The sequence below is a fragment of the Amblyomma americanum genome, chromosome 9 (genome assembly GCF_052857255.1).
Source record: "Amblyomma americanum isolate KBUSLIRL-KWMA chromosome 9, ASM5285725v1, whole genome shotgun sequence".
NCBI classification, from domain to species: domain Eukaryota; kingdom Metazoa; phylum Arthropoda; class Arachnida; order Ixodida; family Ixodidae; genus Amblyomma; species Amblyomma americanum.
The window spans coordinates 3,376,869-3,391,225 of NC_135505.1; the positions used below are offsets into that span (position 1 = coordinate 3,376,869).

At 44.6% G+C, this 14,357-nt stretch overlaps 1 protein-coding gene across 1 annotated transcript in view; it reads right to left on the bottom strand.

Annotated features, from left to right (window-relative positions):
• The window catches only part of LOC144104577 (serine protease 56-like), a 394,798-nt gene extending 381,406 nt beyond the window's left edge, over positions 1-13,392 (bottom strand). Inside the window, exon 1 of the mRNA XM_077637676.1 lies at positions 13,324-13,392. Within this exon, the coding sequence (XP_077493802.1) occupies positions 13,324-13,326 (3 nt within the window). The 5' untranslated portion in view covers positions 13,327-13,392. The remainder of the gene's footprint in view (positions 1-13,323) is intronic.
• Positions 13,393-14,357: the final 965 nt, after the last annotated feature.

Below are 14,357 nucleotides of genomic sequence, written 5' to 3' on the forward strand. Positions count from 1 at the left end.
GGCAGCTGTATTCATTGATTTTACGAAGGCATTTGATACAATCAATCATCCCATACTCCTTTTAAAACTAGAAGCGCTGGGAATTTGTGGGCCCACTCTTAGTTTACTACGTAATTACCTCGCTAACAGAACTCAGTTTGTACAAATATCGAACACTTTATCCCAACCAATTACAATTAATCAAGGAGTTCCGCAAGGATCTGTTTTAGGCTCCCTTCTATTCTTAATTTACATTAATGATCTGCAAAAATGCCTCAATAACATTGACTGCATTCTGTATGCAGATGACACTACCATATTTTCTTCTAGCGATAACTTAAGTGACCTAACATCAAAAATTAATGTCGACCTTATAAATGTAATGGAATGGCGCCACAGCAATCTTTTACAAATAAACCCAATTAAAACAAGGCTAATGATATTTCACTCAGAACACAAACGACTTGTCAGCGTTCCAGATGTATACCTAAATAATCACATTATTCTCCCATCAAGTTCTGTAACATTTCTTGGTGTGACGCTTGATTCACATTTAAAATTTAACCTTCACACTAGATCTATTAGCAAAAAAGTTGCACTCGGTATACGTATACTAATTAGAACTCGTTATTATTTCCAACAGCATATTCCTCGCTCACTTTATTATGCATTCATTCATAGCCACCTCAATTACTGTTGATCATCGTGGGGTAACACGTACTATACCCATCTTTCTTCTTTGTGTGATCTTCAAAACCAATCTGTTAGAATAATGACATTCAGCTCATACACCGCATCCAGTGCTCCCCTTTCACCGCCGGCTCAATATCTTACCTCTCCTTTGTTCACTCCAACCGAAACTAGGTTTATTAATTTATCGCGCCCGTCACAATAGCACTACTCTCCCTATATTTACAGGTTCCTGTTTGTGTAACGTTAATAATACTAGATTCGCTGAACAACATAATCTTTTGCTTCCGAATGTCGAAACTAATTATGGCAAACAGTCCGCTTTATTTTCAGCAATCACTGTCTGGAACTCGCTACCCGCAACCATCAAATCATTCCGCACCGAAGCACAATTCCATAAAAACTTGAAAAACTATGTACCGCATAATTGCCTTCAATTGCCACGCCAGTGAAACCTGTAAGTATTGTGTACGACTTCTATTGCCTGAGTGCTTCTTCTATGTTCTCATTTTGTGTTTGCAAAATGTGTTTTTAAAATTTAGCTTGACTAAACTGTTATTTCAGTTCTTACTTTTAATTGCACCTGTGTTCCGCTATGTAATTTCTATCTGCCATATATTTATCCTACTTCAAATATGCAATTAATTACAGGAGGTCCCCCTGACAGTTTCCACTTAGGGACCTCCTTCTGTAATAATCAATTTATGTACATCTTACCTATGCATCTTTTTCAATAAACTTTCAAACTATTACAATGTTCTTTTATGCGTCTTTTAAAATCACCAGTCTCGCCGATGTAGACGCTGTCACAATCAGAACACGGGACGCTGTAAACAACGCCAGGGTACTTATGTTTCGGTAGAACGTCTTTGACGTTAACCAGCGCATGCCGAAGTTTCCTTGTGGGGACATGGGGAACGTGAACTTGAAATGTGCGCAGAATACGCGCCAAGGCTTCGCTTATTCCGGGTGTGTAGGGAACAGCGGCACGTTTCAGAGGGGACAACACGGGAGTTTCACGTGTCGGGCAAGATAACAACTTTTCAACGGATGCCACAAAAGCAGCTGGGTACTCGTTGCGCGCAAGTTCTTGCCGTACAGTACCAAAGTCGACTGCCCGATCTTCAGGAGAACTGCATATGCGTTCTGCGCTTTTGATCAAGGTTGTGGCAACAGATTTCTTTTGATTAGCCGGGTGCACAGATTTGAAGTTAAGGTATCTTCCGGTGTGGGTGGGTTTCCTGTAGACGCTGAAAGATAGCTTTCCTCTGTTTCGTTTTACCAATACGTCCAGGAAGGGCAACGCGCCAGATCTCCGCAGGCTCTTACAGTTCTGCCTGGACAACACATATTTCATCTTCCAAGGCTCTTTTTTACCGACAACTTCCGGGCACACCAATGGGCGCCTCTATCTCAGTGACTGTCGCGAATCTGACTATGGAATTTGTTGAGCGCCGTGCCCTTGAAACATCCCCATCACCGCCAAGAATTTTTCTTAGATATATAGATGACTGCTTCTGCCTCATTCGGAAAGATAATTTGCCCTTTTCGTCCCATTTAAATTCCATTGAAGAAGCGATTGTTTCACCGTCGGAGAAATGAATGGCGCGTTGCCCTTCCTGGACGTATTGGTAAAACGAAACAGTGGAAAGCTATCTTTCAGCGTCTACAGGAAACCTACCCACACCGGAAGATACCTTAACTTCAAATCTGTGCACCCGGCTAATCAAAAGAAATCTGTTGCCACAACCTTGTTCAAACGCGCAGAACGCATATGCAGTTTTCCTGAAGATCGGGCATTGTTAATACCGAAGGGACGCTGCGGGGGAGCAATTGCCGGCAGACAAAGCAAGGCTAACCCCACCTGTAGCGTTGAACACCTAAACCTCAATCTCAATCGGGCAGTCGACTTTGGTACTGTACGGCAAGAACTCACGCGCAACGAGTACCCAGCTGCTTTTGTGGCATCCGTTGAAAAGCAGTTATCTTGCCCGACACGTGAAACTCCCGTGTTGTCCCCTCTGAAACGTGCCGCTGTTCCCTACACACCCGGAATAAGCGAAGCCTTGGCGCGTATTCTGCGCACATTCCAAGTTCACGTTGCCCATGTCCCCACAAGGAAATTTCGGCATGCGCTGGTTAACGTCAAAGACGTTCTACCCAAAGAAAAGTACCCTGGCGTTGTTTACAGCGTCCCGTGTTCCGATTGTGACAGCGTCTACATCGGCGAGACTGGTGATTTTAAAAGACGCATAAAGAAACATTTTAATGATGTGAAAAACAAAAAAGTGAACTTTAATGCTATCGCTGAACACTCTGTATCAACTGGCCACGATATTGACTGGGGTAGGGCACACGTGCTGGCAATTGAAGAGAATCTGAACCGTCGAATCATTATTAATTAAAACGACTAATCGCACCCTCAATCGCAACACTGGAAATCTAACTCCTGTATACGCACGCTCCTTGCGCCCTCTTTTCAAACGTATTTAATCCTGATGCGCTTTCTAATCCTTCTAATTGAGAACAAGGCTCCCATACGGGAGCCGAAACGTCATTTTGTTTTTTGTTTTTTACTTTTGGTCGGCGTCTTCCTTTTAAGTTTTATTATGATCATCCCCGACCAGACGAGTTTTTGTCCAACTCTCGACTTCATCAACCTTCGCCGGGCGTACGGCCAACCCATCGTCACAAGCATCCGTCAGTACGTGTCCCTGGTCACCCGTGTCGCATCGTTCAAAGGCCATCTTCAATTCAACCTGACGTGCAAGTCTTTAGCACTTATTCCGCGATCGCTTCGTTTGATTCGTCCCGTCTGCACACAGTTCGGGCTAAGCGTTATTGCGAAGGCTGAACGTTCGCTCCTCCAAACCAGGATACTTGAATGCAAAGAAAAGCTTAGAGCACTGGAAAATGAAGCCTTTTTCGCCCGCCGCCGCCTGGAATCCCGCTACCCGATGGAATTTCCTACCATTCAGCTGCATGCCAATCATAAAGCAACCATGCTGTCTCTGTCCGCTGACCTTGCACACAATAACAAGTTACGTCAACTCCTTCCGCTCCCTTCAACTACAGAGAAAGCTGCGCCTTCAACGGTTGTCCATAACCTTTCTTCTTATAAACCCAATAGCGCCGAGCTTTCCGTTTTAAACCTGGGCCTAAATTTCAACACTGGACCTACCCTGGATGCCAAAAAACTTGTGTGTGCCGTGGAAAACGCGGTTAACCAGGTTGAACCTTCGCGCCGAGATGAAGCAAGGACTCGTGCAGTCAGCGTCCTCTCCAGGTACCACCCGCAGCATCACACGTCTCCACTGACCACTGAACAGCGTGAAGCTCCTTCGCAATAACATGGATCTTGTTATACTTCCAGCAGACAAAGGAAACACGACAGTTCTTCTGGACCGCAATGACTACATAAGCAGAATGCAAAGCCTACTGCAAGATGACGCCACCTACTCCCGTCTCGACAAGGACCCGACCGCAAAGGTGCAGCGCCCTTTACAAAAACTTCTTTCTGACGTGTTCAAATTCGTTCCTCCTTCCCACAAAGCACTTTACTTAAAACTGTTGTGCACGATTTGTTCCACCCCCGCTCTTTACGGGCTTCCAAAGGTGCACAAACCTGGTATGCCGATGCAGCCCATCGTAGACGACAGTCGTTCTACTCTTCGCAGTTTATCCAGCTACCTTCACCGGATCCTCAGGCCACTTGTCGGACTCATCTCAACACACGCACGCAACTCGACTGTCTTCTTCAAGAAGGTAAGCGATGTATCACCGGACGATGACGAGTACATGGTTTCGTTTGACGTCAAGTCGCTTTTCACATGCGTTCCCGTTGACCTCGCCGTACATATGTGTTCTGCTGCCCTTGAAGCTGACAATTGTTTACCACAAAGGACCCCCATTAACATTCCAGATCTCCGCAGGCTCTTACAGTTCTGCCTGGACAACACTTATTTCGTCTTCCAAGGCTCTTTTTACCGACAACTTCAAGGCACACCAATGGGCGCCTCTATCTCAGTGACTGTCGCGAATCTGACTATGGAATTTTTTGAGCGCCGTGCCCTTGAAGCATCCCCATCACCGCCAAGAATTTTTTTTTAGATATGTAGATGACTGCTTCTGCCTCATTCGGAAAGATGATTTGCTGGCCTTTTCGTCCCATTTAAATTCCATTGAAGAAGCGATTGATTTCACCGTCGAAGAAGAAATGAATAGCGCATTGCCCTTCCTGGACGTATTGGTAAAACGAAACAGTGGAAAGCTATCTTTCAGCGTCTACAGGAAACCCACCCACACCGGAAGATAACTTCAAATCTGTGTACCCGGCTAATCAAAAGAAATCTGTTGCCACAACCTTGTTCAAACGCGCAGAACGCATATGCAGTTTTCCTGAAGATCGGGCAGTCGACTTTGGTACTGTACGGCAAGAACTCGCGCGCAACGAGTACCCAGCTGCTTTTGTGGCATCCGTTGAAAAGCAGTCATCTTGCCCGACACGTGAAACTCCCGTGTTGTCCCCTCTGAAACGTGCCGCTGTTCCCTACACACCCGGAATAATCGAAGCCTTGGCGCGTATTCTGCGCACATTCCAAGGTCACGTTGCCCATGTCCCCACAAGGAAACTTCGGCATGCGCTGGTTAACGTCAAAGACGTTCTCCCCAAAGAAAAGTACCCTGGCGTTGTTTACAGCGTCCCGTGTTCCGATTGTGACAGCGTCTACATCGGCGAGACTGGTGATTTTAAAAGACGCATAAAAGAACATTGTAATGATGTTAAAAACAAAAAAGTGAACTCTAATGCTATCGCCGAACACTTGGTATCAACTGGCCACGATACTGACTGGGGTAGGGCACACGTACTGGCAACTGAAGAAAATCTGTACCGTCGCCTTCACCTCGAATCATTATTCATTCAAACGACAGATCGCACCCTCAATCGCAACACACCTGTTTTTTCTAAAGCCAAATAGCGCGTCATTTAGAAATTTATGTCTAGCAAAGAACCTAGTTATTCTAACAGAGATTATTTTTTACAGTGCTGTGGAGAAGTCTGGAAGAATCGATATTGGTCTATAATTTGTTGGCAACTTGCGATCTCCGCTTTTAAAGACAACTTAGGTTCTAGGTATTTTTTTTCACTGCATCTGTAAAATTTCCAGACTTTATTACTAAGTTAAATATATGTAGAAGTAAAGGCGTTATTGTGCTCAAGACGTATTTGACGGGTTTTGTCTCAACGTTATCGGTGTTTAACACTCTGCTCTTTGGTGAAGCCATAAATGTACTCTGGACTTCATACTCATCGAATTGCTGTAAAAATGTGCTGTCAAAGATGGTGTCCCCGTGATTTCTGTTTTCGGTGGGCGCGATTTCCGTGTGAATTGGACAGTGATATTAATGAAGAAATGATTTAAGTAGTCAGCGACGTCCTTGCCGCCAAGTTCACGGCCATTTATCATTAATGTGTCCAGCGGTGAATTTTTGCTTCAACAAACTAGAACACTATACTCATTACTTTCCAGGCAGCGTTGGTGCGCTGTTCAGTGATATTAGCAAAGAATTGTTTATAATATGTAAACTTCGCGCGCCACAGCTCCGCATTCAGTTTATTCCGAAGGGTATATGCTAGGCTAGATGGTAGTGGTCGAACACCATGGAATCGCAGCGCTGGCAGACAGACACAGAGAAAACACACAGAGCAATATTGCCTGTGTGTTCTCTCTGCGTGCTTGTCTGCCAGCGCTACGATTCCATGTTATTCGGAAGGGTTTCAAACTCTTTCAAAGTTGTATCCAATCGTGTACGTATAAAAAACTGATATATCGCGTTTTTTACTCTATCTTTTTTAGATGCTCTTTTGTCACCCATGGTTTCCTTCCTTTTCTAGTCTGTATAAGTGCTTTTAATGGGAAATATTTTTCATAGACAACACGAAAAGCTTGATAAATACATTGTAAGCTTCTTCCGCGTTATCTTTTGTTTTTACTATTGACCAATATTGGCATAATATTTCTTGTTTCAACAGCTCTAAACTCTTTTCTGTGGCGTCCTAAGTAGTGAAACATTTCTTTTGCCTTTTTTGGTATTGTGTCTACTGTTGCAAAAGGGTTGCAAGCCCCAAGGGTAGCGTTGGCCTGGCGGCCTGGGGCACAGCTGGAAACATCCGAAGGTCCCGGCAAAGGATGAGTCGACTGGCAACAGAACAACTTGTTTATTCTGGCATCGCAATAGAGCAGCCGGTCAGGGCGACCACGTTACTCGAAGGAAGAAATCGAAGTCTCTCTGGCGTCCGGGGCAGAGGCTTTTTATACCCTCGGAGTCGAGGGCAAGAAGGAACGGCTTGGGATGAGTCGCCCGATACGGCGACGCTCAGACATGTTCAGACGTGACGTGCGCGTCCGCCGGGCCGGCGCCGGTCAGACCTCCTCGCCTCCCAGTTGGGGAGCTCCTCTCTCCGGCTGCCGCGCTTTGACAAGCGTGGGCACCAACATGCACACACACACGCGCACACACGACGACACGTGGCATTGAAACCTGCCTGGACGCGCTTGGCGGGAGGCGTTACGGCAGCACTGAACGGGCCCAAAATGACCGCCACTTTGAACGAAGCCCCGGCGTCCGTTGCATCCGCGCCGGCTATACCGCGCGTCGTAGGCGAAACGTAACACTACGTAGTGCGCAAGGAAAATCGGGCAATGGTCACTGATGTCGGATGAAATTGTGTCTGCACTGTGTATAGTTGTATCGATGTTCGTTATCAAAAGATCAAGTACTGCAGATGTGGAACATATAGTGCGTGTTTGTGTTACAATTACATTTGCGAAACCAAACAAAAGCAGAAGCATATTAAATGCACGTGCATGATGGCTGTCTTCTAAAACAGTGGTGTTAAAATCGCTCCCACCAACCAATATCACGTTATTTCTTGAGACGAAGTTTAAAACGATTCATATAAATCAAGAAAGCGCATAACGTTACCGTTTTGTAGGCGGTGTACAAAAAAATTACTTGGATTTTATTTTGAATTGTCAACATTTCAAAGTCATCAATCACCATACTGATATCTGTCAGAATTTCACATTTATTTTGAGCCGAAACTAGTATCGCCTCACCGCCACCTTGTCGACTTAAGCGATTAAGAAAAAAGGTCTCGTACCGTCTATTTCCAACACAGGGCAATTGTTTTAATACCATGTCTCTGAAATCATTATCACATCAAACTTTAAAAAGATTTGCTGCAAAAGAAGGATGATATCTTCTTTGTGTTTAGCCGAACGTGCGTTAATATGCAATGCCAATTCACAAAAACGATGCTGAAGGTCGAGATTCAGCGGTAAGACCAGTTCGCGATAATCCATTTTGTTTTGTTTTTCCTTTGGTACAAACAACTAACCAATCTGGCCTCCATCAACGTGAGCCACGTTTGAAGTGCCTCATTTTCAGCAGCTTTCTGTCGGTTTTTAGCAACTTCATCAAGTTTCTTTTTTAACTGATCTATTGTTCCATGGACGAAGTCAAGGCTTTGGGTCATATTTTTTTTGTTCACTCCTAAGATCAGGGATTTCGCTACGCAGGTCTCTTTCCAACTACTCGCGGAAAACTTTGAATTCCTGTCTCATTTCCTTTTTCATCATTGTTAGTTCGGCTTTCACATCATCCTTCATGGCAAGAAATGGTTACGTGTAGCCAAGAAAAACGGAAAGGCAAGTACACAACGGTGCGGAGGCAAACAAGCGGCTCGATACAAATGAACTGCAGCAGCAGCAGCCTTGGTAAAAGACCTAAAACTAAAATAAATTGCTTGAAAAGCAGTTGTACCGACCTGTACAAAGAAAGACACTTTTTAGAGTGTTTCCGAGGGAACAACGGCTGCTGCTATGATGCTTGGGGTCCGGCGACAGTGGATTTTATGGTCAGTTTCCACGAAGGCGCAGAAACTGTAGAAGGCGTATCTGGTGAATATCAAAGCTTTGCCGCATGGTGACAGGCGAGGGCAGAAGAATTCTGGGTGCAGTAAGAATCATGCACAAAGCTTTGTTCCCTGCAACGAAGGTGTTGTCTATAGTATCCCTCTGAGCTGTGGTCAAGTCTACGTCGGTCAGACGGGCCGCTTTCTAAACGACCGATTGAGGGAGCATAACAATGCACTAGGTAACGGTTACGGCTCGAATCTACTGCCCAATTTTAAGGACTGCAAATGCCACCCTCTGCTGACAAACACTTCGATAATCGGTCGGCACGGAGGAAGGCTCGAACGTGAGCTGTTTGAAGCGGCAAAGGTCGCTTAATGTGACAGATGCAATAGCAATTAGCACGCCCTCAGTACTTGTGACCCATAAAGAGACAGCGGTTGCTGATATGTTGAGAATCAGTTATCCATTCATTGTCTCCACTCTTCCAATTACTCTTGCCCTTTAAGCTTATTTTCATCGTTCTTACAAATGAGGCTTTGTGCATGCGTGACGGCTCCATTACGGCACTACTTACTTCAATAAATCTGTTGAAAGTTGGCGCTCGTCCCGGCCACTTCTCTGCTGTGTCCTTGCGTCTTCGTGCTGCCAACATGGCCAACCATCATGGCCTACCTAAAGGCCCAAAGTGCTACTCTTTTAAGAATTAGACTATTTGAGTCAGATTCCTTTCGAGTAATTAGGTCGCCCTACCCCTACAGTAGTAGTAAGTAGTACGTGGTTTATTAAGTGCATAATAAAAAGCAAAGAAACGTTTTTTGCTATTCCCGGCATCTGTCATCGATACTGAAGCGCCTGAGCTGGGGCAGCGAAGAAAAACACGATAGCAGGCAGAACGGAGTAAAGAAATGAAAGAGGTTAGGGACAGGAAAAGAGGATAGAGGGGGGGGGAGTTAGTATACACAAAAACTGTTTACACAATAATAAATATGTGCAGGTTGCGCGCGTGATTAGTTCATGATGAAGTGTACCCTAACTTCGGAGTTTTTAGAATATCTGAATGTTTAGCGTTTCAGAATTCGCCTTTTTGTTCTTATCAGCCGTTTTGGCTTTGGTTCTTTAGTTCTCCTTTTAAGGGCCTTTTGGGAATTTTTATTGCATTTTATTTTCATTTCCTTTTAGTGGCCTTTTTGGTTATTCCATTCCTCTTTTTATGTTGTCATCGCATATTGACATTTCTTACTCTGTTAAAGCCTATCGGCTTCATCATTCTACCCGCCATTCCATTTTAGTCTGTTCCCAGGCACAGCATTGTTATCTCGTCTTTTCTCCTCAGTTATCTTTCTCTCATGTGCAAACCCAGCAGCTGCTCCCTATGTTGTCCCGCCCACTTTGCTTTATATATTGTGTCGCTCTGCAATAAAAAACCAGTTGAAGTCAGCGCTGTGTCGTCCTTCTTTCTCAGTTTGTATGTTAAGGGTGTGCTGTTTCATTATCCGCAACAGCGCAGGAAACACGGACAAACGGGGAGAAAGACAAAACAAGCGCATGTTTTGTCCGTGTTTCCTGGGCTGTTATCGGTAATGAATACCTACCAACTCGCCCAACTTTTTTCACTCACCAGTGCATTTTTTTTTCCATAAATGAATCACCAACTAGCCCGTTCGACCACTCTTGCCTCTCCCATGTCTCCCTATTTAACCTTTTAATTTGCCAGCTGCGCCTACCCGTATGCCAGCAAACTTCTTAATCTCATCCGCCCACCTAACCTTCTTCCGCCTCCTGCTCCACTTGCCTTCTCTTGAAAACCACTCCGTACCCATAAGGACCAGCGGGTATCTTACTTTCGCGTTACATGCCCTGCTCAAGCCCATTTCTTCCTCTTTATTTCGACTGAGATGTCATTACCCCGCGTTAGTTCCCCCACCCACTATGACGTTTCCAGTTTTTTAACGTTACACCTATCATTATACCTATAATTTTTCTTTCCCTATACTGCTGTGTTGTCCTTAATTTAATCTGAACCCGTTTCATTAGTTTTCATGTTTCTGCCCCATAGATGATACCGGTAAGATACAACTGGTGTATCTTACTAGTACTGAACTATGGGGCAGAAACGTGCAGGCTAATAAAAAGGGTTAATCTTCAGAACAACTCTGCTAGTTAGGGACAGGAAATTTATTAGATTTAGGTTCAGATACATATATTAGTGTCGGCAGAGAAAAAGAAAGAGAAATATTGTTGCCCAGCCCGCACCGCGTAAGGCACTACGGGCCAATAGGTTCAGGTACAGCAAGAGGGAAGTGCGGATCAGAGAATAAACCCGGGTTAGCGAGATCCTAGTCCAAATAAAGACGAAGTATTGGGCTTGGGCAGCGCATGTAATGCTGATCCATAACTACAGCGCAAACGACAGGACAGAGATGAAGAAGGGACACCACACAGCGCTGACTCACACTGTGTGGTGTCCCTTCTTCATCTCTGTCCTGTCGTTTGCGCTGTAGTTATGGATCATCGTAAACACCAACTCGCCCAACAAATGCTTTTGTCGAGCATGTAATGCGAAGGCGAGATAACCGATGTAACAAAAGTGTATTAAAAGAAAAGGCCAGCGTAGAGGGAGGCGGCAGAAAGTTAGGTGGCCGTGTGAGATTAAGACGTTTGCTGACTTACGCTGGCCGCAGCTGGCAAGGGCAGGTTTAATTGGAGCGCTATGGGCGAAGCATTTGCCTTGCAGTGGGCGTAGTCAGGCTGATTATGATGATGATGACGAGGAACGCCCTATCTCTTCGCCCTTTCGCCTTAACAGTCAAAAACGCTTGTCAATGGGTATCTGTTCTTAGTTTACCTATACCCCGAGGTATTTGTATTCTGCCAGTCTGGGTATTTAAGGACCGGGTTAACTGGAGATGTAGTCAGGCTGATGATGATGCTGAATTTATATTAGTGTATGCTTGCATAGTTTTATTTATACAAGTTACTTTGATGGACTCATTACGCGTGCTTCTTTTTTCATTTTTGGGTTATTGCTTATACGTTATTATCATGCATGCCACTCTTTCTAGGGCCAGCTGCTGGTCTGCTGCATTGTGAAATGAACTGTAATGAAACCCTGGCTAGTGTACTAGAGCGGAAAACTCAAAATGTTGTACAAGGAATTTATTTTGAAGTGCAAGACTGGTGCATTGGTGCATAAAATAAAGCAAAAATTCGGCTTTCAGCATAGATAATGGAAAGAAATTTAGCGAACCGCACACGTTAGGCCTGAAATGTTTGCATATGAAAATCGCCTCTTATCCGTTTGTTAAAACGCATTGCGGATGACAAGAACAGACGACAACAAGAATATTTCATACGCTGTGCTCTGCAGTTTCTCTAAATGTTTCTAGTTATAGCAAGTTAGCTTGGCACTACTGAAATGTTGCCTTATTGGAAATGTTTCTTCGACCAATATAGACTTCATTATAGTCGATGTGACTGCGATTATAATGCTGAGGTTACTACTGACTCCCAAGCTGAAAATTTAAAAAAAAGTTTTTGTTAATTTTGTTTAGTCCTGGAGAACCGAGAAATAACTGACCCAAGCAACCATGCACATAGCATTGCACTGCATCTTAGGGAAAGCTCAGCTGCGATATGTGTTACTTAATTTAGTTGATCATGTCATCCTTTGACTTCAAGCCATCTTTCATGGACTTCACATTTAATTTCAGGAAGCTCTAAAATTTTGCAAGGTCTTCTTGAAGCATATCGACGGGAATAGTATAACCTTCCAATGCCTATCAAAGTCGTCGTTTTAAAGTTTGTCCTTGTTCGCGCCGAGTAGGCTAGTCTTTCATAGAAATCCGAAGGGGTTGCGCTTTCGGCAATAGTTACGAATTAGTCTTAGAATAATGTAAGATACTGTTATGAAGACATTGACAGCAATTGTTTTATCTTCGTACTTGCAGAAAAAAATGTGCCTTTGAAGTTTGCTACACGTACGCACTGACTAGATAAGCCTAGAGGAAAAACCCTAATTGGGCACGTTTTTTATGACAATGAGCTGGAAACTCGGATAGTAACTAGTAGGAATCGGCGGGTATGTTAATTGGTTCAGGGCAATGATATTATAAGCGACAAAGTTGCGATCAGTACCTTCGTGGGTGCCAGTCAGCGAGGAATCATAAACAATTTATTGTTCAAAAATTGCACTGGGATTAAACTCCTCGGAAATGCAATTTTCAGCCCAACGGCTGCGGCATTTGAAACTGAAAGCCACCGCAGACAGAACACGCAGTTCCGAACTGGAGGGGGCTCGGAGTTTCCGCACGGGCAGCACGCAAAGCTATCCGTCGCCTCTCTTCGGACGAGCGATCGACGCCACCTCTTAGGAGGCGGCCGCCGCGGAGCCCGTCTTCACGTTACCTCCCTACCCTTCTCCGGACACTTTCGCCGTCTCTCCGCCATCTTACTTCATCTGCTGTGTTCGGCGCGAACCCGGGAACGGGCGACCGAGAGCTGTGCCCTAGAAAAATACGCTTGTCCGCAATTACCTTTGCCACTGACTACCCCATGCTACCTAAATCTGTTATAGGCACCGATTGGGAGTTTTAAACTTTAAGCCGTCATCGAGCAATACTGTTTGTTGTAAATGAATCTGAAGAATCGCTGCGTCTGGTAAGCGGTTGTCTTTCGACAGAAAGGCTCGCAAAACGAATTGGGAACTCGTTTGCAAGAAAAGAGTTTTGCCTACCATCCATGGCACGTGGTAGCGGCTTATTTTTTCGCCGTTAACAATTCTTCCCAGTGGTGCGGCGATCCCACAACCTGCAAAGTAAGTGTTTCAGCAGTGAGAACACATTCCTCGCTCTCGTGATTCGAATTGTGACGAAGTTAATTTTCGAGGTTGCAACTCCACTGCCGCTTATGCTTCAGGATCAGGAATAGACGTGAAGCGAAAAATCTGCGCAACGAACTAAAGGTTCGCATTTCAGGCAGCGCGATAGTGATCCCCAAAGTTACATCGCAGTCAGCAGTCTGTGTCGTTCGGGTCAGTAAAAAATAAAACAACTGTTGGTGTGCCCAGCACTCCAGAACGCTGGAAAGATTTAGTCTGGAGTACGCACCCTAGGGTATTTTGAACCAAGGAAAAGGAGCAGAGCGAAAGCATGCAACCATACAAGATGCATGCTTTTGCGCTGCTCCTTTTCCTTGGTTCAAAATGCACCAACTAGCCCAAAAACAAGTTTTACTGTTGTACCCTAGGGTATGTGGCTTTCGAAGGCAAGTAACCGTCAAGCCCGAGTGGACTGCTTATAGGTTTTGCGAAACTTTTATTTCATTTGTAAGTTCATAATCGGTGTAAACTCCTTTAGCCAGCCAAAATTCCGAAAATAAGACGCAGGAGGGTAGATGTGTAGGCCATTTGATGAGATATCAAGAGGCTATACACCGCAGCAAACACTGGACATAGGGAGGTGACGACACAAGGTGGCACTTGCAGCTAAGATCTTTTTTGAAAAACTTCGTCTGTTATAGAACAGAGCAAAGTGTGACCACACAAACAGGTAAGAAAGAGTGAAGAACACAAAGAGAAAAGAAGACCATTGGGGAGCATAAAAGACCACAATGCGCACATGCAAGTTAGGGGGATGCTCAGCATAAAGAGCACAAACTATACATGATAAAGATACCAAAAGTTCTAAAACCTAACGACCGCACATGGAAGCAAAGACATGTAAACCGCAGCTTAAAGGAAAGAAATGCACGTCAAAAGGAAAAGAAGCA